Consider the following 25,475-nt stretch of genomic DNA (forward strand, 5'->3'; position numbering starts at 1 on the left):
TCAGGACCCCTCCTTGGTTCCCAGGTCTTCCTCCTGGGGCACGTCCCCAGCCCCCTCTGATTCTTGCTCCCTGTGCCCTAGCACGTGAGCTGGGGAGGAGGGGCCAGACTCTCCAGATGCTGGAGTCCTGGCCCTGCCTGCGTCCTGAAGCCCAGTTTCTGAAGACACCTGGGTCCCCACAATCCCTGGCACTGTCAGCTCTGGGTTCTCAGGGATGGGAGGGCCCAGGTTCTGGAAGCTGTTGCACACTCGGCTGATGGAGCGACAGAGGATGCTGGCACCGTCTGGTGGCCGGCGCAGCCTTCCCTCCACCAGAGTCCGCTGCACACCGGCTACCTCGCTTTGCAGTCGAGATACTGTCTTGGTCAGCTCTGTCAGTCTGTTGCCCAGGTCTTGGGGAGGGGTGGGGCGTGGCAGTAGTGACGGGGAGGTCATTCAGAAGATGAGCCTGCCCTGGACCACTTCTACCCTCAGCACAACCCCAGGGGACATTTATGCCGGGGGTCCTAGGCAGGAGAACTGGAGGAAGTGAGGGACTGGCTTATGGCATGTGGGTCAGGTGGGCAGGCCGAGTCAGGCGCAGATGAATCAGCAGGGCTGGGGTGGTGGTGAGTCTAGAAGATACCAAGAAGGAAAGTCTTATGGACCAGAGAAGGGGTCAGGAGTCATAGGATGGGAAATTTTCTAATGGGTAGAGATTTGTACATCCGCCCCCTCTGCCTTCTTCCCCATCTACACCTGTCCAGCTCATACCCACCCTCAGAGCCCAGTTCTGATTCCACCTCCTCTTTCTCCAGCTTCTGGTACTCTATCCTTCTACCTTCCCATGAGCCTCTCAAAATGATAGACTCTTTCTTTTCTTTGGGCTCCCACTGCAATTTGTGTCTCTTTTTCTAAGCACTTTCTGCCTAGCGAGATGGTTTCTCTTCCTCAGCAGACTGAAAGCTTCCTGTGTGTCCCTGCTGGGAACAAAGGGGACCTAGCAATGAACCCTGGTTGAATGAGTGAATGAATGAATGATGAATAAGGTGAATGAGTGAATGGGAAAGGGAGTGAATGAGAGAATAAATGAACACAAGAATGAAGGTGGGAATGAAGGATTAAATCAAGTGAGTGTAATAAATGTCTAAACAGGTACGAGGGTAATTGAGTGCAAGGGCCCACACGATCTGGGCAGGTTTTGGCTTCCAAGGGTGGGTCGGAGGGGGGCCACATAGAGAACTGCAGGCTGGTTGAAGGGGTGTGAGGCTGGGTGTTCCAGCTGAGCAAGGGACAGGAATGGGGAAGGCCTGGAGGGGAGCAACTAACTTTTCCGACGGGTCTCCTCAAACTCCCGCCACGCAGTCTCTATGTAGCGCTGTACCAGAGCCTTGATGACATGAAGCCAGTAGGATCCACGCTCTTCCTCCCCAGGCCCTGCCCCTGCCCCAGGATTGTCCTGGGATGGGAAGACAGGAGGGCGAGAGAGAGTCTTCACCCCCAGCTTTTCTCTAGTCACTGCATCCTCCCCCAGGCAATAAAGATGGAGGCAAAGTCTGTGCAAACTTTTCTATCCCTGAAGGCCACACATCTAGACCCTCATGCAGACCTGGAAGGTAGTCTGGGTGGAGGCCAGAAGGGGTGGAATGGCTGAGTGCAAGAGAACCAGGGTGGGAGGTGGGTGAGGGTTAGGAGGAGAAGCAGAGTGTGGGTAGAGAGAAATGCTGAGCAAGGCAGAGTTGAGCTCTCTCCTGCCACCAACTCAACCTTGGTTTTCTTGAGTTGAGTTAGTGCAGGTTAACCCTGTCCTTCAAATTCCGCAGAGGGGGGACTAGGGAATGTGGGGAGGCATCTCCTTGGACCAGCTCATGCATGTGAGATGGAAATCATCATGCAAATTAGAATGATTAGTTCTGGGTCCAGTTTTAGGCCTCAGGACAGTACCAGGAGGGCAAGTCGGGCATCTGGGGGCAGATAAAGGAGAGAGAGAGCAGAGGTGAAGTAGGCAAAGTGCTGGACTCAGAAGACAGGCTCAAATCCCAGCTCGGTCACTTCGCCGCTGTGTGCCTCGAGCAAGCTGCTCAACTTCTTCAGGCTGAAGGTCTCCAGATTTAAAGTGGAGATGGTGATAAGGCCTACTTCCCAGGCTGGTACTTCCCTGGCATGGAGTAGAGGATCTCTAAATGCTTAGGAAATAATTATTTTTATTTATCTGTATTTATTTAGCTCTCTAAATATTTTATGGTTAGCCTATTTACTTTTTTTTTTTCTATTTTTTGGCCTCACCGTGTGGCCTGTGGGATCTTACTTCCCTGGCCAGGGATCAAACCCATGTCCTCTGCAGTGGAAGTGCAGAGTCTTAACCACTGGACCACCAGGGAAGTCCCTAGCCTATTTACTTTTATAATGTAAAAAAGCAAAGCCTTTTCTTAAATATTTTAAAAGGAGAGACAGGATTGACAGAGATGGTACAGCAGAAGCATGAGAGAGAACGATGGGTCTTTTCAGCTGCAGAGTATATAAAGCATATTTCTTGTATAAAATAAGGACTAAGAGCTTTGGAAAAGCCATTTCCTAAGGTGCAGGGTAGGTGGGAGGAGACACCTGATGGGGTCACCAAAGAGCAGGCTAGTGAGGTGGGGGGCAGCTGGAGGAGGGGTGGAACCTCACTGGGGGTTCAGTGGAGGATGGGGGAGACCCCCAGCTGGCTGGTATAGTGGGATCCATCAGGACTCAGTGACTCCCAGCACAGGCCCAGAGAACTGAATACAATTTCAGGTGAAGATGCTGAGTTGCACCCTAGAGGGGAAGCAGCCCTGACATGGGGTCTGCAAATATGCATCACCTGGCAACCTGGACAGGGCCAGGAAGTGGTCAGGGTGAAAGGGTGATAGTTCCAGAATGTGGAGTTTGAGATCCATTAGGGTGTAAGAGGTACCATGCAGGATAGCCTGCAGCCAGGATGGTGGGAACTGGGAACCCCTGGCATTTAGTTTCTTGTAAATGTCATGTTTTCTCCATGCTTTTGCACATGCTGTTTCCTGTGCCTAGAACTCCCTTCTCCACCGTACCTGTCCATCAACCTCTTGTTCATCCTTCAGGATTCTACTCTGCCCTCAAGGTCTCCGGGAAGCTCCCTGACCCCTGAGGCTGGGTCTGGGGCCTCTCGTCCCTGCTCCAATAGCCCCCTGTGCTTCTTTCTATCATAGGTTTGTCATCATGCACAATTATAGTCCATTTCCTTCTGATGCTCTAGACTGTCAGCACCTCAAAGGACCACCATCCTGCATATCTTTATTTCCAGAATTGGTGTGCTTTGATAAGTGTTTGTTAAACAAACTGTTGACCAATCAGATAAGGGAAGGCCTTCCTCACCTGGGGATCCAGGGGCCTCAGAGCTTCAGAGTTGGCCTGTGGCCTCGCAGAGCTGACCTGGAGGCCCTGTCTTAGAGAGACCCTCAGGTAACATGTTTTAAGGGGAACAGATAGGACCCCCTACAGACCTGGCAGTAATGCTATCTGAATTAGCAAGGGGTCCCATGCCAAGCCAGACTGAGTTAGGGAGCAGATAATGAGAGGTAAGTTAGTGCCTTGGAGGCCTGCCCTCCTCTCTCAGGCCTCAGCCACCTTCTAATTTCCAGTTTGTGGGGCATTCTCCCCTTGGCTTCTTAACACGTTACTTTGAAAAACGTTCAACGATACCTTGACCCAGTTTAGGGCAAAAAGTTTTGCCTAAAGCTTATGGGGTATTGGCAGCTTGGGAGGAGGGTGGCATGAACTTCTGTTCGAGCTGGGTGACACAGGATTGGAAATTTAGGAAATGGCCAAAGCCAGGAGGAGGTAAAGGCAAGCCATAGGAGAGAGCAGGAATTGGGAGCAGGCTTTCTGGGAAACATACAAGGAAAGACAGACAAGCCAGGGGTGTTCAGACAAATGGACGGTATAGGCAATACAGCTGAAGACCCGGTGTGAGGAAGACCCACAGCAGGCAGAGGAGGTGCTCACAAAGGTGGGGATTGGGGGAGAGGCTGGCTTCTTGGTTTTGCAGTAGGAGCCGCAACAGCAAATGAAGAGGAAAATTCTCCTGAGAAATTGAGGTGAAGGGAGGGGGGTAGTTAGAGGACAGGGTCTAGGCTAATGGGGCAGGAGCTGGGATAGGGGTGCTGAGTGCTGAGGGGTTGGGAGTGAGAGCTCTGAGGTCATCACCTGAGAAGGTAGAAGGTAGCCTTGGGGGAGGGCAGGATGCTGAAGGGCACGGGCAGCGTCAGGCCCTCTCGGAAGTAGGACAGGTAGAGCTTGGAGCAAGCAAACTTCCACTCCACGTCAGCAGCGTCCTGGGGGCCAGGAGGCAGGGGCTCTGCAAGGACCACTTTGGTGCCTAGCCCTCCTGCCCACTCAGTCTGCCCCATTTCCCCCCAGCCCTCATGTCTCTTCTCCAACCTCTTTCTTCTCCCCATTCTTATCTGCACCTCCACCTATCACCCACATTTCCCCTGCCTGTACCCCCCTTCCCCTCTTCCTCCCCACCACCTTTCATGCTTCTGACATCCAGTTCCATCCGGACTATTCTCCAGCCACAAACCCTAACCCATCCATCTCCTTCCCTCTCCCTTCTCACATTCCCACCTACTTTTCCACAACACATCCTTCCTCCCCATCATAAGGTGGAAAGAGCACTAGACTTGTATCTGGAGAAAATAATAACATCATTAAGACCCTCAATCTACAGATGAGGAAAGTGAGGCCTAGAGAGGAAAACTTGTCCCCAGTCACAAAACAAGGCAGTAGTGGAGGCAGAGCCGGAACCCAAATGTCTCCACTCCTTGCATGCTATTCCTCTCCATTCCTTTCTCTCTTCTTCCCTCTGGCCTGAGCCACCCTCAGTTCATGCACCTCAGTCTCCTGGAAGGAGCTGGTGATCATGGCAATGAGCATGTTGAGCGGCGCAATGACCAGGACGATGGTAAAGATACCGTAGAGGGCCTGGCCCACCAGTTCCAGCACCAGAAACTGGGGCATGTCAACCACACTGTGCTCCTCCGTGCCGAACATCGTCCAGAACAGAAACTGGAAGGTCTCGTTGAAACTGGCATGGGGGGCTGAAGAGTAGGATGTGAGGGGTGGGAGATGAGCCAGAGCACCACCGAGACCCACTCCTCCTCGCCCTCAGGACCCAGGCAAAGGCGCGGTGCTTCCACGAAGCCCGTTGGACCGCTTGTCATTTCTGATCTCCCGCCAGAATTTACTGAGCGTATAGCAGTGCCAGGAACAGGTGCTAAGGATACAGCCGTGAACAAGACAAGCACAGTCCGTGTCTTCAAGGACGTTATGTTCTGGGTGGGGAGCGGGGGTGAGATGGACACCAACTCTACAAACATCCCTAAATTGTGGCAAGTGCTATGAAGCAGCAGCACAGGATGTTATGGCCTAGTCTGGGAGCTGGGGAAAACTTCCTCAAAAAACATTCAAGCTGAGCTCTGAAGGCTGAGGGAATCAACCAGGGGGAAGGGAAGGAGATGTGAAGCGTGCCCAAGGTAGGGGAGTCTGGGAGGCATTTGAGGAACTGAGAGACGGCCAGCATAGCTCGTCTCAGAGGGCAAAGGAGAGAGAAGCTCGTGAGAGGGAAGCAGGGACCAACCAGGTCATGCAGGGCCCTGTAGGATAAAAACAAAGATCCTCACTATGGCCTAGGAGCCTTAGGAAGCTATGAGGAATTCTAAGCAGAGGGGTGACCCCTGAATTACTTTTGATAAGATCACACTGGCTGCTGTGAGGAGAGTGGAAGAGAAGCAGATGAGAGGGTGGGGGCACAGAGACCAGTCAAGAAGCTGTTGCCATGGTCTGGATGAGAGAGGATGGTGACTGGACCACAGAAGCAGCCACCCATGCTGCTTCAGTTCAAGCCTAGATGACTGCAACAGTCTCCACAGCAGGTCTCTGGCCCCAGTCCCTCTCTCGTCCTTCCATCCTCCACACTGCACTGAAGGTGTTCTTTCTAAATGCTGATCTGATGTGCTGTACTTCTGCTTGTCAAACTTTAAATGCTCCTGACTACTCTCAGTCCAAATGCCCACCATGCAACGTACCTGAGGTTTTTAGCAAAAATACTTTTGACTTAATTAGCTGTCTCCCATAAATGAGCAGGGGGGCTCAGCCTGCCTGTGCTGCCGTGGAATGACACCAGGACCCATGAAGCAGGCTGGAAGGACTAGTTCCTGTCCCTGGCACTAAGATTCATGATTTCAACTGTGTCAGCAGACTTCCTCAACATCTTGAAGCCAGAATGGGAACAAGGATTCTTGGTAAGAGGATTGGTCTGAATAAAGCCTCCATTTACTTTGGAACCATGAGAAAGACTTGACCAACATCCACAGGCCCAACCATGGGTCCTTCAGGTTCAACAATAAAACCATCATGTAGTTGCACTCAGGAAGAATTCATGATTGAACGATTGCTTGGGAGGCCATCCGGAGCTCCCTGGTCTGCTGGGCAAGCCAGGCTTCTCAGCAGGACCTTCATGAGCTCCGTGACCTGGCCCCTCTACCCTCTCCAGCCTCCCCTCTCAAAATCCCCTCTATGGACCAACCATGGAGGAAGTCTTGCTATTCTCCAAACATACCTCCTTGCCTTAGTATGTGCCCCCTTCTGCCCAGAATGCTCTGTACCTTCTCTGAAGTTTACAACCTTTGTAGGTGGAGTCCAGAGTTCCCTTCTCTATGAAGTCTTCCCTGATCATCAAGACAGAGGAAGGGGCTTTCCCTTCTGGTTACCCTCAGCATAAGCCCTCCTTCCTCACATCACTCATCATCTCAAACTGAGCTTATTTGTGCATGTGGCTATCTTCTCCAGGAGACAGAGTCTGGTTCACTTCTGTCTGTGCTTCCAGTGCCAGGGACAGGACCTACTACAAAGAAGGTGTCATAAATGGGTGTGAACTCAAACAGCAATGAATGAATGACTAAGAAAGTGAATGAATTTAAAAAGTGAGTGAATGAATGAATGAATGAGTGAACAATGAATGAGTGAATGAACAAGGAATTAGTTATTGGCCATATTTAGGGAGAACTGAGTATCAAAAAGAATAATGGGGCTTCCCTGGCGGCACAGTGGTTAAGAATCCGCCTGCCAACGCAGGGGACACGGGTTCAAACCCTGGCCTGGGAAGATCCCACATGCCGCAGAGCAACTAAGCCCATGTGCCACAACTACTGAGCCTGAGCTCTAGAGCCTGCGAGCCACAACTACTGAGCCCGCGAGCCACAACTACTGAGCCCTCATGCCACAACTACTGAAGCCCGCACGCCTAGAGCCCGTGCTCTGCAACAAGAGAAGCCACGACAATGAAAGGTCTGCACACTGCAACGAAGAGTAGCCCCCAGTCACCGCAACTGGGGAAAGTCCGCGCACAGCAACGAAGACCCAACACAGCCAAATATAAAAACAAATTAATTAATTACTTAACAAAAAAAGAATAATGATTGTAATGGATTATTATATTTTTAAAAAATCTTTGAATCCATAGTGATATTCAAAAAGAGTGGAGAAGGAAGCATTTCTTTATGGCAGAATGCCAGCAAAGAAATGTACAGGGAATGACAGCAATAGAAAATCAGCATCTTGAAACCACTGTTATAATAACTGATGCAGGTAAAAATCATCTGTAAAGGGACTTCCCTGGTGGCGCAGTGGTTAAGAGTCTGTCTGCCAGTGCAGGGCACGTGGGTTCGATTCCTGGTCCAGGAAGATCCCACATGCCGCAGAGCAACTAAGCCTGTGCGCCACAACTACAGAGCCTGTGAGCCACAGCTACTGAAGCCCACGCACCTAGAGCCTGAGCCCTGCAACAAGAGAAGCCACTGCAATGAGAAGCCTGCGTGCCACAATGAACACCCAACGCAGGCAAAAATTAATTAATTAAACAAAAATCATTTCTGGATGATAAATCCACTCAGAGCAAAGTTGCAAGAAAGTGGTCTAGGCACACAGTCTCAGCATCTCTCTTCATTACCACAAGGGTATCTCCTTTTCAATGGAGAGGTTTGCTAGACCAATGGGCCTCACCAATGGGCTAAACTGACATTGTGAGCCTCCTGATGTGATATGATGGAAAGTACACATCATCAGTTAGGTTGCGTTCTTGCCAAAATTGCTTAAGTTGAATCTGATCATGAGGAAGAGGTGATTACTAAGCTCCAAGTTCACGGTCCCAGAATCCCACCTGCCCATCCTGCCTCTGCCGCTGAGTACTTGCCCAGCTGCTCTGTCTCCTGGTAAGGCACACAGATGTTGTTGAGGCCGCAGAGGAAGGTGGTCAGGATAATCGTGAGAATGAACATGAACCTGGCAGGGGGTGGGATGGGGGAGGGTCAGAGCAGGTCTCTTCCCTGGGAGAAGTCAGGCTCTGGGAAGAGAGATGGGGGTGATGGCTCCCAGTCTCAGCCTCTACTTGACAAGGATTCAGTGTGGTTATTATTAAGAAGAGAGAAATTAAGGGGTGGGAAATGAGAAGGGATTTAAAGGGTGCTGAAGCAGAAGCTCTCCCTCCAGAATAAAGGATTCTGGGTTGAAACAGTCAAAGCTGGGCATGGGTCAGGCTCCCAGGGAGGGACCGAGATGCTGAGATGTGGTACAAGGATGAGGGAGAGTCACAGAGTCCTACTGGACAGGATTTATCACCAGTGGAGTTAAAGCCACATGTGAGTTGAGTTGGCTGGCAACACGGAAGGCTAGGAGAGTCTCAGGGGTGGGATGGCAAGTTCTCCAAGCTGAGCTGAGCTGAAGATGTTCACAGATGTAACCAGGGCTTTTTCCATCAAGGGCACCCACGCCTGTCCCACCTCAGGCAGGGTTTTCCCAGGGAAGCAGACACGAAAAATGGGCTCTGATTAGGGTGAAAGGCCAGGTAGGCTGTAAATGATTAGATGATAATTACCAGGAAGACCAGATAATTCCATGAATTCCAAAAGCAGTTGTACAGTGGAAACCATCCAAAGGGACCCCTGAGTCCAGTGCCTCACCACAAAGATGGGAAAACTGAGCCCCAGAGAGGGCCATGGAGACAACAAAGGAACTGGGACTGGAATGCCAGCCAAGGGCTCTTACTGCTATTGGTGGTTCCTGATCTTTGGAGTCATGGGCCTTTTTGAGAATTAGATGAAAGTTATAGACCCTCTCTGCAGAGAAATGTACCTTTACATTTACATCCGAAAATTTGCCTTTAGTTTCAGGGTTTCCGAGGTCTCTGGAGCCTGTACAAGCAACCCAGGATAAGAATCCCTGTGCTAACTAGAGCTGGGAGCTTCAGAAGGAGATCAAGTGGGGTCCATCGGAGGGGAAGATGCTCTGAGCAGGGGCAGTACGCACCGGATCATGTCGTCGATCATCCTGCCAACGGAAATCTGCAGGGCGCCCAGCGACTCATGGGCCGGCAGGACGTAGGCCAGGCGGGTGAAGCAAAGAGCACCTCAGCCAGGAACTCATGGTCTTCCGTGAGCCACTCACTCCGCTCTGTGCAGGTGGAACGGGGTTGGGGGGTGGCCGAGAACCAAGGAAGGGAGGGGACTGGGGGACTCAGGGCTGAGCTGGGAGGCACTCACCAGCCGAGGTGAAGTAGTGGCAGGCAGCCCCGTCCGGGGCATCCCGGCAGCGACTGTAGGCCAGCCCGGCCAGGAGCACGAAGGCCGCCAGGTACAGGGACAAGACGACCGTGTCCAGGATGCTCCACCAGTCCAGGAGGTAACTGCACAGGCCCTCGATGCAGTTCCTTACACTTAAACCACAGGAAGCCTGAAGGAGGTGGTAGGGAGCCAGGGCAGGGTGAGGCGCCTCCTCCGTCCAGGTCAGAGCTGGGTTGCAGGTATGGTTGTAGGGGTAAACTATCCATGGGGTGGGAGAACTAAGATATGAAAGGCATGAAATGGATAAAATGTAGACGTTTAGTCTGCGTAAGTACAGAGATCTTACGTGAAAGCAAAAAGAACTTCTGGCTGATGCAGACTCAGCTGCCACGGAGCCTGTGCCACTGATCCCAGTTGGCTGATAAACTCAGAAGTGAGTAACACCTTGAGAAGCTGGTTATTGGGAGGGAATGATCGAAATCTGCTTCCCCCTTCCCTCCACCAAGTATATATTGGACAACTATTTCAAGAATATTGATTTGAAGGGGCTCCAAATTATCAACCTGCTCCTTATCAGCCCGGGGCCCAGGGCCTGACCTGGGGATGGAGGGTCTCGGGAGCTGGACCCCATTAGCCAGGTGACCCTGCCATGTCATACCCTTCTCCGTTCCCTGGATACAAGCATGCGCTTTTTTACTCATGGTTCTGTCCACCTAGAAAGCCCTTCCACACCCTTTTGAAGGCAGGCTCGCCTTTGTGGCCCAGGACAAATCTTACCTCCTCTGTGAAGCCTTCCCTAACCGGGGGAGTGAGTTCTCACAGCTCTCTCCAGACCTCTGTGATACCATCGCTGTGGGGCACTGCAGGATGTCTCTTCCTGGGTCCGCCCCCCGTCCCCTCCCCTGAACTTTGAACCCCTCAAGGGCAGGGACCATGGCCTATTCACCTCCTTGTCCCTGGTGCCCAGAACAAGGCCCAGTAGTTACTATTGAATAAAAACTGATTAAGCTCCTACCATGTGCCAGTGGGATCCTGTGGTGAATAAGACAAATACAGTCCCTGGCCTCCCCGGGTTCATAATCTAGTGAGGGAGGCGGGCAAGTAGCCAAGTCGTTACAAGCCAGTGTGGTAACTGTTAAGGTGGAAAGGAGGGGAACAGAGGCTGTTGTGAGAATGTTTAGGAACAGATCCTCACCCTGATTTGGGGACCAGGGAAAGCTTCACTTCTCCCAGAAAGTGACGACTGAACTGAGACCTGATGGAGGAGTAGGAGCCGGCCAGGTGAAGGGGCAGCACGGGCAGGGAGAGGGCTGTGGGGAAAGAGAACGTGCGCGGGCCTGGAGACAAGCAGTGCAGGCGAGGTGAGAACTGCATCCATTCCCACGGCAGCAGGGGGTGGATGCTTATTTAAATACGTTGGATGTGTAGAAGGAACCCTATTTAGTTTATCTGTGTGTTCTCAGGGCTTCACTCACAGTAGGGCAGCAGCAAGTGTTTATTGCATGAAGAAACAAGGAGTGTTCTTTTATTTATTTATTATTTTATTTTATTTTATTTTATTTAGCTTTGGCTGTGTTGGGTCTTCACGGCTGTGCGTGGGCTTTCTCTAGTTGCGGCGAGCAGGGGCTACTCTTCATTGCGGTGCGCGGGCTTCTCATTGCAGTGGCTTCTCTTGTTGAGGAGCACGGGCTCTAGGCGTGCGGGCTTCAGTAGTTGTGGCTCGCGGGCTCTAGAGTGCAGGCTCAGTAGTTGTGGCGCACGGGCTTAGTTGCTCCGCAGCATGTGGGATCTTCCCAGACCAGGGGTTGAACCCGTGTCCCCTGCATTGGCAGGCAGATTCTTAACCACTGTGCCACCAGGGAAGCCCGGAGTGTTGTTTCTTAAGACTTCTTCCCCCGTGGGCAGGAACTGTATTGGTTTCATCTGCACCCAATACAGGTCAATAATGTTTAGTAAGTAAGTGCATGAGAAACTTTTCCTCTTGCATGGCTCTTGTTTTCTTCCCCAGAGTTTCTTGGCCAAATAGTCTTTCAGGCCTTACTGACTGGCTTGGTACAGGGTAGAGTAGCAGACTTAGTCTACTGGTGTCTTGGGAGTTTGCTAACTAAGCTAGAGACAAGTAAAGGGAAGACAGATGAGGAAGGGACCCCCAGTCCAGCTGCTGGGCTGACCAGCCAAATGCTCGGTAGAGCCCTGGAGGTTACTGTCAACTGCATTTGCTGAATTGTTTGAGAATACTCAATTCTGCTATAGAAGCAAAGAACACCAATGGAATGGCTGGAACTTATGCATTAAGCATATATAAGTTAGTTATCTGGGTGACATGTTGGACAAATAAAGCAAGTAGAGCATATGTGTGTGAATATATGTAGAATATTTAGGGTAGACACTAAATATTAATAATACGCTGAATATACACAAGGCAGATGAGGCCCTTAGGATTCATCAGATCTTAAATCAGCTCCCCACTGGTGATACCCAATCTGGCCTCACATGTCCTCTGCCCAAAAATTGCGAAGAAAAGTCACAGCTGTTCACCAGGATGATTAGTAAGCTACAGCTGTGGTCAGACATACTTGCCCCTGTGTTTCTCCTCCAATCAAGTGTTGGGGCCAGTCTGCTTCCAGCTGTTGTATCCTCTGCTCAAACCTCAACTCTGGTCCTCGAAACACCACCATCATAAGTACACCATTTATGGGTTTAATAAACTGTATGATTCAAGCAACTTAATTTGGTCTGTGAGCCTTTCTGTTCCATGACCTTCGTGATAGATTGCCTGGTGGTGTACTTGCTGGCTACCATTACACCAAGGTAATCTCCCACCGGACACAGTGGACCAGTGTCTTATTTGTGGGAGGATATGAACATCCAGAATGGGTAGCGACTGGTGCCAGGGTAGGGGAAGAATGGGGTCCTTGCTCAGGGGGTCTATCACAGGGCTAGGTCCCCTGATTAGAGGTGAAGAGGAAACCCTTGGTGGACCAGAGCCCGGAGGGGTCTGGTTATGTGTTCAGGGAGAATCTACAGGGGCAGCCCCCCTCCACGGGGGTGCTTACTGTGAAGAAAAGTGAGGGGGCCCCCAAGGGGGTCTGCCACAAATAAAAGGCCCCACACATGTACCTGCAACCCAAACCATGTGTAGTGAAGTCTCCCAGACACTGTGGCTGCGGCCTCGGAAGGTACTCAGCTGTGTTTCCATGACCAGGGACTCTCCCAGCAGGAAGATGCGGAACCACAGATAGGAGGCCGAGTGCAGCAGGAACTTCAGCACCGGGATCTTCATCAGGCAGCCCAGCTTGGGGGAAGGAAGGAGAGCAGGGCTCTCAGAGTCCTGTTCAAATCTCTCCCCACCCTGGATAACTTCCGGGATGCTCAGCCCCCACATGTCTCCTCCTCTCATTCACTCACTTATTCAGACATTTATGAAGAATGTACTGTATATTAGGCCTTCCCCTTTCGTATCTATTTTTTCCTTCACAACCGTATGAGGTGGGTATCGTTATTCCCATTTTTTAGCTAAGGAACTGAGGATCACAGAGATAAAGTAACTTTCCCTGGGGGGTCCCACAGGCTCTTCAATCACAACCATGTTAAAAAGAAATTCATCACTTTTGATCCCAAACTTGTTCCTTCTCCTCTTCCTCCTGTTTCCCCATCTTAGAAAACGTCCTGGCCACCCAGACCAGGAAGCTTAAAGGCATCTCTGCATCCTCTCTCTCATACACTCTGACAGTCTCCCTAACTCCCGCCCCTCCCCCAATCCATCCTTTACACCACTAGGAGAGAGAGCTTTCTAAAACACAAAACTAATAGGATCTCTCACCTCATTACAGCCTTCCAGTGGCTCCCATCATTGCATAAGGCTCTGTGGGACCCGGGCCCCTGCTTACTTCCTACCACTCGCCATTTGCACTTATGCTTTAGCTACACAGAGTTCCTCTCAGTCTCTAATAGTTTGCATTCTCCCTCCCTGGGCCGTTGATGGACATGCTGTTCTGCTTCCTGGAGCACTGCTCACCCTATTCCTCACTTGATTTACAGGTACCTGGCTTGCTCTTTATTATATCCCCAGCACCAGGCACGATGCCTGGTTCACAGTAGGGTCTCAAGGAAATATTTGTTGGGTGAAGGAATAGAAATATCTGGGTCCACAAGGGCTCCCAAAGAATCTGTAGGTTGGGGCAGAGTCTCTTTAGGAGATTGTAGGGCTGTATATACGACTCAGGCTTTGGAGGCAGAGAGACCTCAGTTTCAATCCTGACTCTGCTATTCACTGTGGACAAAAGAGCATTCTGTTCCTTGTGTCTCCACTGTAAAATCCAGGTGCAATGCCTACCTTCCAGGACCACCTCAAATTACCTGATGGGAACATTCCCAAAGTGCCTGGCCCAGGGCCTGGCATAAAGCAAGTGCTCAATAAATGACAGTTATCATTACTTCTATTCTTACTACCCGGGACTTGGGCGCCAGCCAGTGGCCAAGGCAGAGGAAGGGCGTGGTGAGGACGATGAGGAAGGCGACCAAAGAGCTTCCAGATACTGGTGCTCCCACGCCAGCCAGCCAGGCTCCCATGCCAGATGGAGGACAGGACCTGCTGGCAGATGGGGGGTGCTACAAACTAAGCAGAGATGGGAGTGAGGAGAGGGGGTGGCCACCAGCCAGGGAGGAGGAAGGGGAGCTAGTTGGGTGCACTGACTTCCCTGCCATAGAGGTTGAACCATGTTTTTTTTTTTCCCAGGCCAGCCAGCTCAGAAGAGAGGCAACCCACTTGCCATGTGACCTTGGGCAGACCCCACCCCTCTTTGGGACTTGGTTTCCTAGTCTATGAAGAAGTTGAATTCAAAGATTTTCCTGGACTCTCCAGATCCTGCATTCCTGAATCTAAGTCAGGCAGTGGTGGGTGCAACTGGGTACCCAGTCCCAGAACCCGCAGGATTCCTTGTCTTCTTAGAGACGTGAGGCACCAGCCTTCATGGTCTTGAGGAGGGAGGAGCAGGGAAAGTGAGCTCTGGTGTCTTAGGGAGCCATTGTGAAGGAAGGTTTTTGGCTAAGCTCCTGGTGGGCTAGGATATCTAGGGTAGGTGAGAGGGAGCAGTAAGCGGGGGGGTAGGCTAGAAGGAGAGCACGTCTTAGGCTTAGGGGACAGGCGTCTAGTGCAATGGGGAACCATGGAATCACTTGACCCTTAAGCCCTGAGAGATGTAGTCTAATCTTGCTGAATAGAGTGAGATACTGAAGTCTAACAACAGAAAAAGACCACACCAAACCTACTCAGCAGGCCAGAGGCTGAGCTGAGGGTAAGACCCAGAAGTCTGTTCTGAAGGTGGGGTCTGGGTGGGTAATGGGACTTCCAAGGGTTGGGGAGAGGTTAGGGACTTAGACTGAAGGTAAGAAGGGCAGGTGGGAGACCCACAGAATCAAGGGTCTAGATACAAGGGTGCTCAGAATGAAGATCTAAGAGGGGTCCTGAGGGCAGTGAAAGGACTTGCTTAGGGTTGGAGCAGGGACTACGTAGAGGTGGCAGGGCAAGGGGTCAGGGCAGGGCGGGGGAGGAGGGGGTGGGTAGGGCCCAGCTGACCCACTTCTGGTTGTAGGTGATGGCCAGTCGCAGCATCGCCAGGTTGGGATGCTTTCCTCAAAGGCCTGGTCCAGACCCTCGGCCTTGGGCTCAGTCTTGCTGTCCTCGCCCAAGTCATTGAGCACCGCAGTGACCTTGCTCTGGTTCTGGCACATGCCCAGCAGTTCAAAGCCGTAGTCCTGGCTCAGCGACTCCAGGGCAATGTACTCGGGCTGTAGGGAGGAAGTCCGTGTGCGCCTGCCACCACCCTCCCAAAAGTGGGTCTGGGCCACTCTGTTCTGCCCTCGGCCGTCACTTCCCCACAGCTGGTGTCACCCTGAATCCTCTATTCCTTTCTTCCCTTCCACCCCACCTATCCTCTTGGCTGTAACGACGCACTTCTTGGGTCAACTTTGCTTCTCTGTCACTGCATCTACCTCATTGCTGAGTCATTTCAACTCAGACCCCTCCCCTCCCTTTGTCCACCCCTTGTACTTCCTCCTCCCTATTCCTGTCCCACTTCCGCTCCTATTCTTCATGCCTTCTTGGGTTAATTGAATTACTTTGTTGAGCACCTACCTTATATGAGAGCCCGTGCTGGTAGTTTTAGGAGCTGCAGACACGAGTGGGCAGTTCTTGTTTCCACTTTACCCGTCCTAGCCTCAGTTTTACTTGGGGCCCTAACACCAGAGAGAATCCAGGCTAGGATTTTAGGAGGCTAGGTCTGAGGCCCAGCATGGTCCCTCAGGTGGTGTCACGCTGGGTAAGGTATTTCCCCTATCCAAGCCTCAGCCCCCTTGCCTGGAAAGTGGGGATGATCATTCCTGCTGCCTCCTTCCGTGGGCTGCTACGAGGATGAGGGATGGTCCTTTGGAAAGGGCTGCTCTTCCCTGCTACCTGTGAAGTGGAGGCTCTTCATTCCCCGATCCTTCTACAACTCTGGAGAAGCAGCATGCTCTTCCCTGAGCTCGTCTGGCACAGGTCACATCCTGCCCTAGGACTCTGTTAATATCCTTATTTGTTTCCCCACCTAATGGTAATCTTGACCATGGGAACCAAGTCTGCCTGGCACAGAGGGGATGTCAGTGGATGAGTGATGGATGGAACTGGACTGGTGAATTCAAAGCCCCTGACCAGCCCCTGCCTCCAGGCCTCCCTGGCTCCCCTTCACGCATTCTGTCTGCACAGGGTTCCTGCACTCATCCCATGTCTACTGTTACTAGCCGAGAGTCTTTGCTTGGACGGAATCCCTACCTCAAATATCCTCCCTACTCCTCTTCACTTGTGTTAAACCACCTCGTTGTGTAGCCAAGATTAATCCCACTTCTTCCAAGGAGTCTGCCCTGCACACAACATCTGTAGCTTCCTGACCTCTTTTCTGCTCCTTAGAAGCCCTCTGGTACCATCCACAGAGACCCTGAATGAAGCTGAGCATCCTGGGAGTCCTGTCCGCCTCTCTCTGCCCTCTCTCTCCCTGCTGCGATCACAAGCGTGAGGCCCCAACACACAATGCTCTAGGTGGGACCACACAGTAGGTATTCAGAAAGGACAGGTTCTACTGAATGTCATCTCTAAGTCTGTCCAGCTGCCTTCCTATCTATGTTCTCTCTCCTCCCTCAGACTGACCCAGGAGACACCTAGGATAGGGTCTGTCCCACCCCCATGAGGCTAGGTACCCCTAGAGTGACAGCTGTCTGCAATTAGAATGAGATCCCCCTCAGGGTGGAATTCTGCAGCTCCCCATCAGAATGGAGGTTTCCTGAGAACATCTTTCTGTTGTTTCCCTCTTCCCAGAACACCCACCACAGGCCCGACCACGCCCCGGTGGAGGACAGATACGGGACACCAAGGGCAGGGGAAGGGAGCAGAAACCAACCTTAAACTCAGGCTCCTTGTGGGCAAGGCGCCTGAGCTCGCAGCTGAGCTGGAAGGCAGCCAGCATGGCGTCCTCACTGGCCAGTGAGAGGTGGGCACAGCTGGCAATGCCATGACAGGTGTTGATGCGGGACAGGGAGAACTGGAGCAGATCACAGCAGCATGCGTTGCTGCACTCGAGGCAGGCACCGGAGACAGGGTGGGGCCGGGCGATGCTGTGGCCCTGGTCCATGAGCAGCTGGGCGATCTCATACAGGTCCTTCTGGCAGGCCAGGGTGAGGGAGGTGACACCAGGGGCAAAGCGGGGGCCATCGACTGATGAGTCAAAGAAGGCCAGTGAGAAAGACCTGGTGTCCACCTTGCGGCCCTTCTCCCATTCCAGCCAGGCCAGCAGGCGACGCACCACTGCCGGCTGGTTTGTGTCCACAGCCACCAGCAGGGCCTCGTGGATCTGCCGGAAGTCGAACTTGACACTGGCCAACAGCACATCACTGATGGCCTTGTGGCCCAGGCGGATGGCCAGATTGAGCGCCTCCCTCCAGCAGTGGTCCTCAGCCTCCTCCACATTCTGCAGGGGCCCGCCTGGCCCGCCATCTGTGGTCTCAACCCGCAACTCCAGCAGCTGCTACACCAGGTCCAATGGCACCCAGCAGCAGAGGTGGGAACTTCAGCTTTCTGTTCACGATCTCGGTCCACTTAGGCTGAGGCTGGATGAAGGAGTAGAGAGGGTGGGACCCCGAGTCTCCAACCTCCTTTGCTTGGGGCCTCCCTCACCCTTCCACCTTCAAGCCCTTAACCCTCTATACCCAGGCAACATTATAGTCTTCCTATCCCAAACACACAATAACACAAATTTCCATTTTTGTTAGGTAACACTTATGTAGTGCTTAAGTACAGGTAGTTTTCAAAACCCTTCATAAGTAAGTAACTCATTCAATTCTTAAATATCCCTGTAAGGTAGGAGCTATCATTCCCTCTTTAACAGGAGAAGAAGCTGACATACAGACATGCCAAACCACTTAACGAGGTGGGCAGCCAGGCATTCTGGCTGAGGAGATGGTATTGCTAGTTACTTTTCCATGCTACTTCTCAACTCAGATAGAAATTATTACTAGTAGCTTTGGGATTTCTGGAATCTCTACTTCTTCAAAAGCCCCCAAATGTGGGATATGAGAATGTAGGTAAGTAAATACTTTCCCTCTTTTAAGGAAAATAACAATGCTACCACTTTTATCTGTTTTACTCTGAAATTAAATTATACATTAGGGGCTTCCCTGGTGGCGCAGTGGTTGAGAGTCCGCCTGCCGACGCAGGGGACACGGGTTCGTGCCCCGGTCCAGGAGGATCCCACATGCCGCGGAGCAGCTGGGCCCGTGTGCCACAACTACTGAGCCTGCACTCTAGAGCCTGCGAGTCACAACTACCAAGCCCATGTGCCACAATTACTGAAGCCCACGCGCCTAGAGCCCGTGCTCTGCAACAAGAGAAGCCACCGCAGTGAGAAGCCTGCGCACAGCAACGAAGAGTAGCCCCCGCTCACTGCAACTAGAGAAACCCCACGCAGCAACGAAGACCCAATGCAGCCAAAAATAAGTAAAATAAATTAAAAAAAAAAGAAAAGAAGAAAGTAGTTTATTAAGTCAACATAATTCTAATCAGAATTCCAGCAGAAGTTGCTGGCAATCACCACAAAGTTATCAACCAATAAAGGGCCACAAATTGCTAAGACAATTCTAAAAAGATGGATCAAAGAGGTGGAGAACAACTCTGAAAAGAATTACAAAATCACAGTGTTTCAACATATGGTCTATAGAAACAAGCAAATAGATTCCAGAAACAGACTCATATAAATGGGAATTTACAACCTGTTAAGTTGACTGTAAGATAGAGCACGATTTTGCCAGAAAAAGATGAAGTAATAAATGGTGTTCAGAAAACTGGTTCCCACCTAGAGGGATGGGATAAGGAGGGTGGGAGGGAGGCTGAAGAGGGAGGGGATATGGGGATATATGTATACATATAGCTGATTCACTGTTATACAGCAGAAACTAATACAACATTGTAAAGCAATTATACACCAACAAAGATGTAAAAAAAAAAAAGAAATAAAGAAAACCGGTTCACAATGTGAAGAAAAGTAAAAGCAGATCCCTACCTCATAACATATTTTTAAAATTTTACTCAAATGGATCAAAGATGGAAATATGAAAAATAAAGTAACACAAGGTTAAAATACAAACGACTGACTGAAAGATATTTGTTACACATATAAACTTGGATAGTATGCAGAAGTACTTTTATTTTATTTTATTTTTGTAAAGAGGATTTGGGGACTTCCCTGGTGGCACAGTGGTTAAGAATCTGCCTTCCAATGCAGGGGACACGGGTTCCATCCCTGGTCAGGGAACTAGATCCCACACGCATGCTGCAACTAAAAGTTCGCATGCCACAACTAAGGAGCCCGTAAGCTGCAAACAAGGAGCCTGCCTGCTGCAACTAAGACCCAGAGCAACCTAAGAAAATAAAAAAAAATTTAAATTAAAATAAACAGGATTCAATAAAATAATTTATGTAAATACAAAGGACAGTGCCTGACACTTAGTAAGCTCTAATAAATATCTGTGACTAACCTTACCTTATAGATAATATTATTAGGAATGCTTTGATAATATGGAATTAGCTGAGTTGAACTGGGGAAAGGAGTTGTGAGAATGTTCCCTGAAGCTCAAAAGTTGACAGTCCTGGTTAGGAGGCAGGGGGTTGGAAATGAGTTAGGAAGCTATAAGTCGGGGTGCAGCATAGTGAATAAGGTGTACAGGACGAGGGTAAAGGTAGGAGCTGGGGACGCAAAGTGTGGGCATAGGAAAGAGTACGGAGCTGTGTGAAGTGGATCCTGAGGCGTGAGAGCCTAAGAAGCAGTTGGGGGCCGTGCAAGTCCCTCAAGGCTCTTCAGCTCTCAGCTTCGGAAGCCTAAGCCGCTACTTCCACGGCTCCTCGGAATGCGCTGTTCTGTCCACTTCCTTGATGGTCACCCTTCCTCCCTTTCGTCCATTCCCCTCCCCATCGACAACCCCAACGACCCTCACCCGGGATAATGGGCCTCGAAGAGCCACCTCTGCCTCAGATCCTGGGCCACAAACCCATTATCCTGCCAATTCTGCTCTCTGACCTCCGCCTTCTGACCCAAAGCGCCACTCTTCCGCCTCCCGAAGTCCGTGAATTCGTTCTGGGGCCTCAAGAAGCCGCTGTTTTCGGAAATGACTCCCACCTAGGTAAGAAGGCATGTGCTATTGCCAGGAAAATACATTCGGTGGTTTATGTATACTTCACTCCTTACAAATCTCCTCTAGAGAGAGCGGAAGTTAAACTTCCGGGTCAGCTTCCATGCATTCTAGGAAATGTAGTCCTTAGTCTCCACGCTTCACTCCTGTTGCCCAGAGTGAGGGAGCGTCGCGAAAGTAGACGGTTTAGGGACCCTTCTCTTTGGCTCTCCAAAGGGGGAAATTGGTGAAATAGTTGCACTGAAAATAATACAAGGCCGATTTCTCATTTTCCAAGAACTCTCCCCCGCGGAAGGTTAGAAGTGTACGGGATCCGTCCCTCCTTGACCTTTAAGTGGGTAGCAGGTAGATGGTCTCTTAGTTCGCCTCAGGTCTCCGCCTGTCTTGGTGTCCCGCCCCCTCTGCCGGAGCCTGCACCGCCGATTGGCTAGGAGCACTTGAGCGGCGGAAGCAGCTGGCTCGCGCGGGGCCTGCGGGGAGGGGGAGAGTTGTGAAAATGGCGGCGGTGGTGGAGGTGGAGGTTGGAGCAGGTGCTGCCGGGGAACGGGAGTTGGATGAGGTAAGAAGAGTTAAGAGTCGAGGAGAGGAGAGACCCAACCTGAAACTGAAGGGAGGGGAGGGGAGGTATCGGAAGTGGGGGTCCTAGGAGAGATGGAATTCTGAGAGGGAAGGAGCCAACAGGAGACGGGTGCGGGGAGGGGGAAATCTGAGGTACCCTGGACTCCAGGACTCAGGGACTCGGACGCGGTCGTGGGGCAGAAGACTTGCAGTAACCTCAAGGGTGGAGATGGAGGACAGGAAGAGAAGCCAGAGGGGTTGGGGTGTTAAGATTTGGGATTATTAGGTGGGGGTCCTGGGAGGATTAGAGGGCCGCCAGGTAGCTTGAGTTGGAGGGGCGTGGGCTCCTGCAAGGGAAAGCCGGGTTTTACTGAGGGAAGAGACTCTGTCTAGGTTTTCAGTGGGGCTGGGGACGCGGACCGCGGAAGAGTGCTTATCTACTAGTATTAGGGCTTAGGGTTATGTTTACGTAAGAGCTCTTTACATTCTAGAACTTTGTACATAATGTGGGCTCAGTAAAGTTTTGGTCATCGAATGATAGAACGAATGGATGCATGGACAACTGTATATCGGAATTCACTCATTCACTCACTTAACAAACAACAAGTATCCCCTTTGTGCCGAGTCCTGGTCTAAGTGCTAGGGACCTTCCCATTGAAGAGCTCACAGGATGGTGGTGGGAGACGCATAAGAAGACTAGTCATTGCATCGGAGGTATAATGGTGGGACTGAGAAGAGGGGACCAATTCAGTTTGGGCTAGGGAAGGCTTCCCAGAGGAGATGAGTCTTAACAGATAAGTGATTCTCTCTCCCTCTTTCTTTTTCTTTCTCTCTCTCTCTCCCCCCCCCCACTCCCCTCTCCTCCCACCCGCCTCCCTTCTTCCCTCCTTCTAGACTTAGAAGTTCTTTGAGAGTGAGCTCTTGAGGGTATATGTCCCCTTTACCTACATAACAGGCATTTAACAACTGGTGTATTCAATTACCAGTGGTCCTTGAAGGAAATCACTAGGAGGAAGGAGACATTGAGTTTGAAGGAATGAAGGGACAGCACTGAGAAGCAGAGAGAGGTGAGAAAGGAAAGGGAAAAGATTCTGAGGCCAGAGGTACATTCATGGCTAGGGGTGCTTGTGGTTTTGCCCATGACAGCATATGGACGGCAGGGAGAAATAGGAGAAAGGGGATTGATTGTTGGGGATGGAACCAGTGGGATCTCTGAGGGATCAGAATCTTAGAGGCCCTGGCTGTGTGTTGGGGGTGAGGATTGGGGATGAGGCCCAGAGAAAGAGAATAGAAGTCGACTTGAGAAGCAAAAACTGTTGTTTGGTGGTGGGATGACTTGGAGGTTTTGGTATACCTGTTTGGGAACATTAAGGCGGAGGGGAGGAGACTGAGAAACTGGCAGGTGGTCAGAGCAGGGAGAGATTTTTAAAGAAGCATTTTAGACCCATATCTTTCAGTCACTAAAGACCAGGGATGTTTGGATGCCACTTGGTTGGTGAGGTGTGGTAGTCGTGGAAATGACTTCCAAGACCCCTTTCAGCTTTAAGTTTCTGTGATTATGGTTGGTTGTAGTTCAATGAGATATATTTGAAAGTGCCTTGAAAAAGTAAGTACTGTATTTAAGTTATTATACATGGTTTGTTAGTCATGGGCTCTCCTTTGGGGGGGCAGATTTCAGTTACATATATCAGGGTTCATTGAGATAAAGAGCAAAAGTTTTGGCAAAGGAGAAAAGAACTTAAAGTTTTGATGTTAAACATTTTTGATTTTTGCTTCTTAGCTTTTTTTCCCTTATTCTTTTAAGAACTTAAGAGCTTCTAGTATCATAATTATACTTCCAGAGAGTCATGTCTAGAGGTCAACTTTATATGTAACCACTAGCATTTATCCCAGAAACTTCTGTTCCTTGTTTCATTTACTGAGAAATAATATAATCTGTTGTCTGAAAATTCTGTGTGGATGGTTCTATCCTTTTCCTTGTGTGTTTAAAAAAGTAACTTTGAGAAGCAGGAACAGACATCCCTTCAAGCTCAAAAAAAAGGAGGGGTGGGCAGGGGTATGGTCTGGCAGACCTTAGTTTATGAGTTTCTTTCGATACTTCTATCTCCCCAGCTGTTTCTTAGTAGCCTTAACTAGTGAAAGAGAAGGTGAAATCCATCCTTTAATTTGTAATTATGGGGGTCTACTGTGTTTTATGCACTGGGAATCCAAAGATGAGTAAGACAGGATCTTTACCAATTTATAGTGTAGAGAAGAGACATGCAAATGGCCCACTGCAATACTAGATAATTGCTGTAATGGAAGTGTGTAACAGATTCAGTGGGGCACAAGAGACAAGCACTCAAGTCTGCTGGGGGATTCAGTGAGATCTTTATGATGGAGATGGATTTGAGTTGAAAAATTAAAGGTTAGGTTTATAAAGAAGCATATGGCATCAGAGTTGCTCTCCTGTAGTACCTTCTGCTTGGTAGAGAGACTATTGTGGAGCTCAGATTATAAAAGAGTAATGGATAGCCTAGCTAAGATGCAGTAGGGTACTCCTTGCCACTTCTTTGGAAAGATTGCAAGCTCTGATTTGTTCTCTAGGATATCGGGCCTGTGTTTTCCAATATCAGATGCCGTTAGCATGATAACTAGTCTGGAATAGCAGCCATCAGTTTATTTATGTTCCTTTTGTCCGTTTCATTATTACTTTCTATAGTATTTAGTTAAGGTAATTAAGGCTTTGCTCACTACTTCTGTTTTTGAGAGGAAAAGAGCTACCAATAGAAAAGCCTGCTGTTTATTGAGCCCTTACCATAAACCAGCCCCTGTTTAAAGCCTACATTATCTCATTACTGACAGCAGCCCTGTGAATTAGCTGGTGTTTACCGCATTTTATAAATGACACTGAGGCAAGAGAGGTTAAGTAGCATTCCTAGGATTCCACAGTTTGTGAGGGGAAGTGCAGATTCCATCCCAGGTCTGCCTGTGCTATACTGAACTAAGTTTTACACCGCCATACTATACTGAACGCCTCGGTTCCATTTCTCATGCCAGACTCATCTTACCAAAGTAAACTACCTTTTTCTTAATATACAAAAGTCCCATCTCCGGGCTTCCCTGATGGCGCAGTGGTTGAGAGTCCGCCTGCCGACGCAGGGGACACGGGTTCGTGCCCGGTCCGGGAGGATCCCACATGCCGTGGAGCGGCTGGGCCCGTGAGCCATGGCCGCTGAGCCTGTGCGTCCGGAGCCTGTGCTCCGCAACGGGAGAGGCCACAACAGTGAGAGGCCCGCGTACCGCAAGAAAAAAAAAAAAAAAGTCCCATCTCCAAAATGTGAAGCAGCATTTCATTCCTGAGAGATTCAAAGTGGGGGTTAACTAAAGGAATATTGGTTTTTCTACACAGGTCGTTTAATTTACCTATAATTTGATTCTGCTGAACCCCTGGTCACGGGGAGTGATGAGCCCAGTGGCAATTAGGGAGATGAGAGATGGGTCTAGCCAGCTCAGGCTAGGGCTAGGTATTAAACGCTTTGATGACTGGCTAAGTTCTTCAACTTGCTAAACCACAGGGTGCTTGAGAATGTTAGGGAGGATAAAGCATGGGTACCAGCTTGGAGGCCCAGAAGCAGACCTATTCTGGAGCCAGTGAGTTCCTTCTTGAAGGGGGACCTGGCTAACCATGAGAAGAATTGGAGGCATCATCTTGGCACAGAGAGCTGGTTTGGGACCTAAGGTGAAAAAGCACTTCTACATCCAATCAGGGCCAGCCTGCCTGCCTGGCTAGTGCCTGTGAATTCCGAATGTGTCTACTCCCAGTAATTGTTCATCTGCCAAAATGATGTGATATCATGCAGAGTAGTGAGTAGTTTCCAGCTCAAGTTCAAAGCAGGTATCTCACCCTACAGCTAACTTGAGTTATTATTGCCTTTAGTGTGTAATTTGCCTCTTCTGGGCCTTGTTTTATTCTTGTTAAAAGAGGAGATTGGACTAGATTGGTTGTTTTTAAACCTTTAGTCATGAAACCCTTTATTCAAAAAAAAATCTCACTTTGAAGCGTTGTGGTCCTTGAAGGGACTCAGAACCCCTTGAGTATCTCAAACCACACTTTGAAAATCAGGGAGCTTTCTCTTACTGCCAACTGATTGGGTGACCCTACTTTATGTTCCTTCAGCCCCCCTGTACTTCCTGTAACCCAGCTCTACCAAGCATTATTTTAACTGTCTGTCTTCCCCACTAGACTCTTAGCTACATGAGAGCGGAGTCCAAGTCTATCTTGCTCATTGTTGCAGTCCCTTCACTCAGTATGGTGCCTGGCATAAAGGTGATTATTATTTTTGAGTAGTGGTAATAAGCTCCTCTCCTTAGTAGTATGTGCTTTTTTATTGAATGTTTACAGCATCCCTATGAGATTTGAACTATTGGACTAAGTCATGACTAAAGCTCTAACATACTGTGTACCATGCTTCTGATTACCGCCAGGTCTTTGTTTGTGCTGTCCTGTCTGCCTAGAGTACCTTTCCTTTCCCCCATGTCTTTCCAAATCCCACCTGTACTTTAAGCTTCTAGCCCAAGGCTCTCTTGCTTTGTAGAACTGTTCTGATTTACAATGATATCTTCTTT

General features: G+C 50.1%; 2 protein-coding genes across 2 annotated transcripts in view; one reads left to right on the top strand and one right to left on the bottom strand.

The window, feature by feature from the left end:
* Positions 1-20,312, bottom strand: LOC307190404 (short transient receptor potential channel 2-like; the record flags this gene model as incomplete). The annotated part of the gene is given in 18 exon segments (XM_079929569.1): positions 1-392; positions 1,309-1,438; positions 3,985-4,063; positions 4,186-4,313; positions 4,873-5,065; positions 8,227-8,319; positions 9,343-9,433; positions 9,436-9,486; positions 9,576-9,736; positions 9,738-9,765; positions 12,717-12,891; positions 14,049-14,117; positions 14,119-14,214; positions 15,175-15,224; positions 15,227-15,386; positions 17,030-17,654; positions 17,656-17,797; positions 20,198-20,312. Coding segments are annotated over 18 exon segments (2,778 nt in total).
* Positions 20,313-20,762: 450 nt separating this feature from the next.
* The window catches only part of RNF121 (ring finger protein 121), an 81,097-nt gene continuing 76,384 nt past the window's right edge, over positions 20,763-25,475 (top strand). Inside the window, exon 1 of the mRNA XM_079929077.1 lies at positions 20,763-20,868. Coding sequence (XP_079785203.1) covers positions 20,806-20,868 — 63 coding nt within the window. The 5' untranslated portion in view covers positions 20,763-20,805. The remainder of the gene's footprint in view (positions 20,869-25,475) is intronic.

This window comes from Stenella coeruleoalba, assembly GCF_951394435.1.
Source record: "Stenella coeruleoalba genome assembly, chromosome: 8".
Lineage (NCBI taxonomy): Eukaryota > Metazoa > Chordata > Mammalia > Artiodactyla > Delphinidae > Stenella > Stenella coeruleoalba.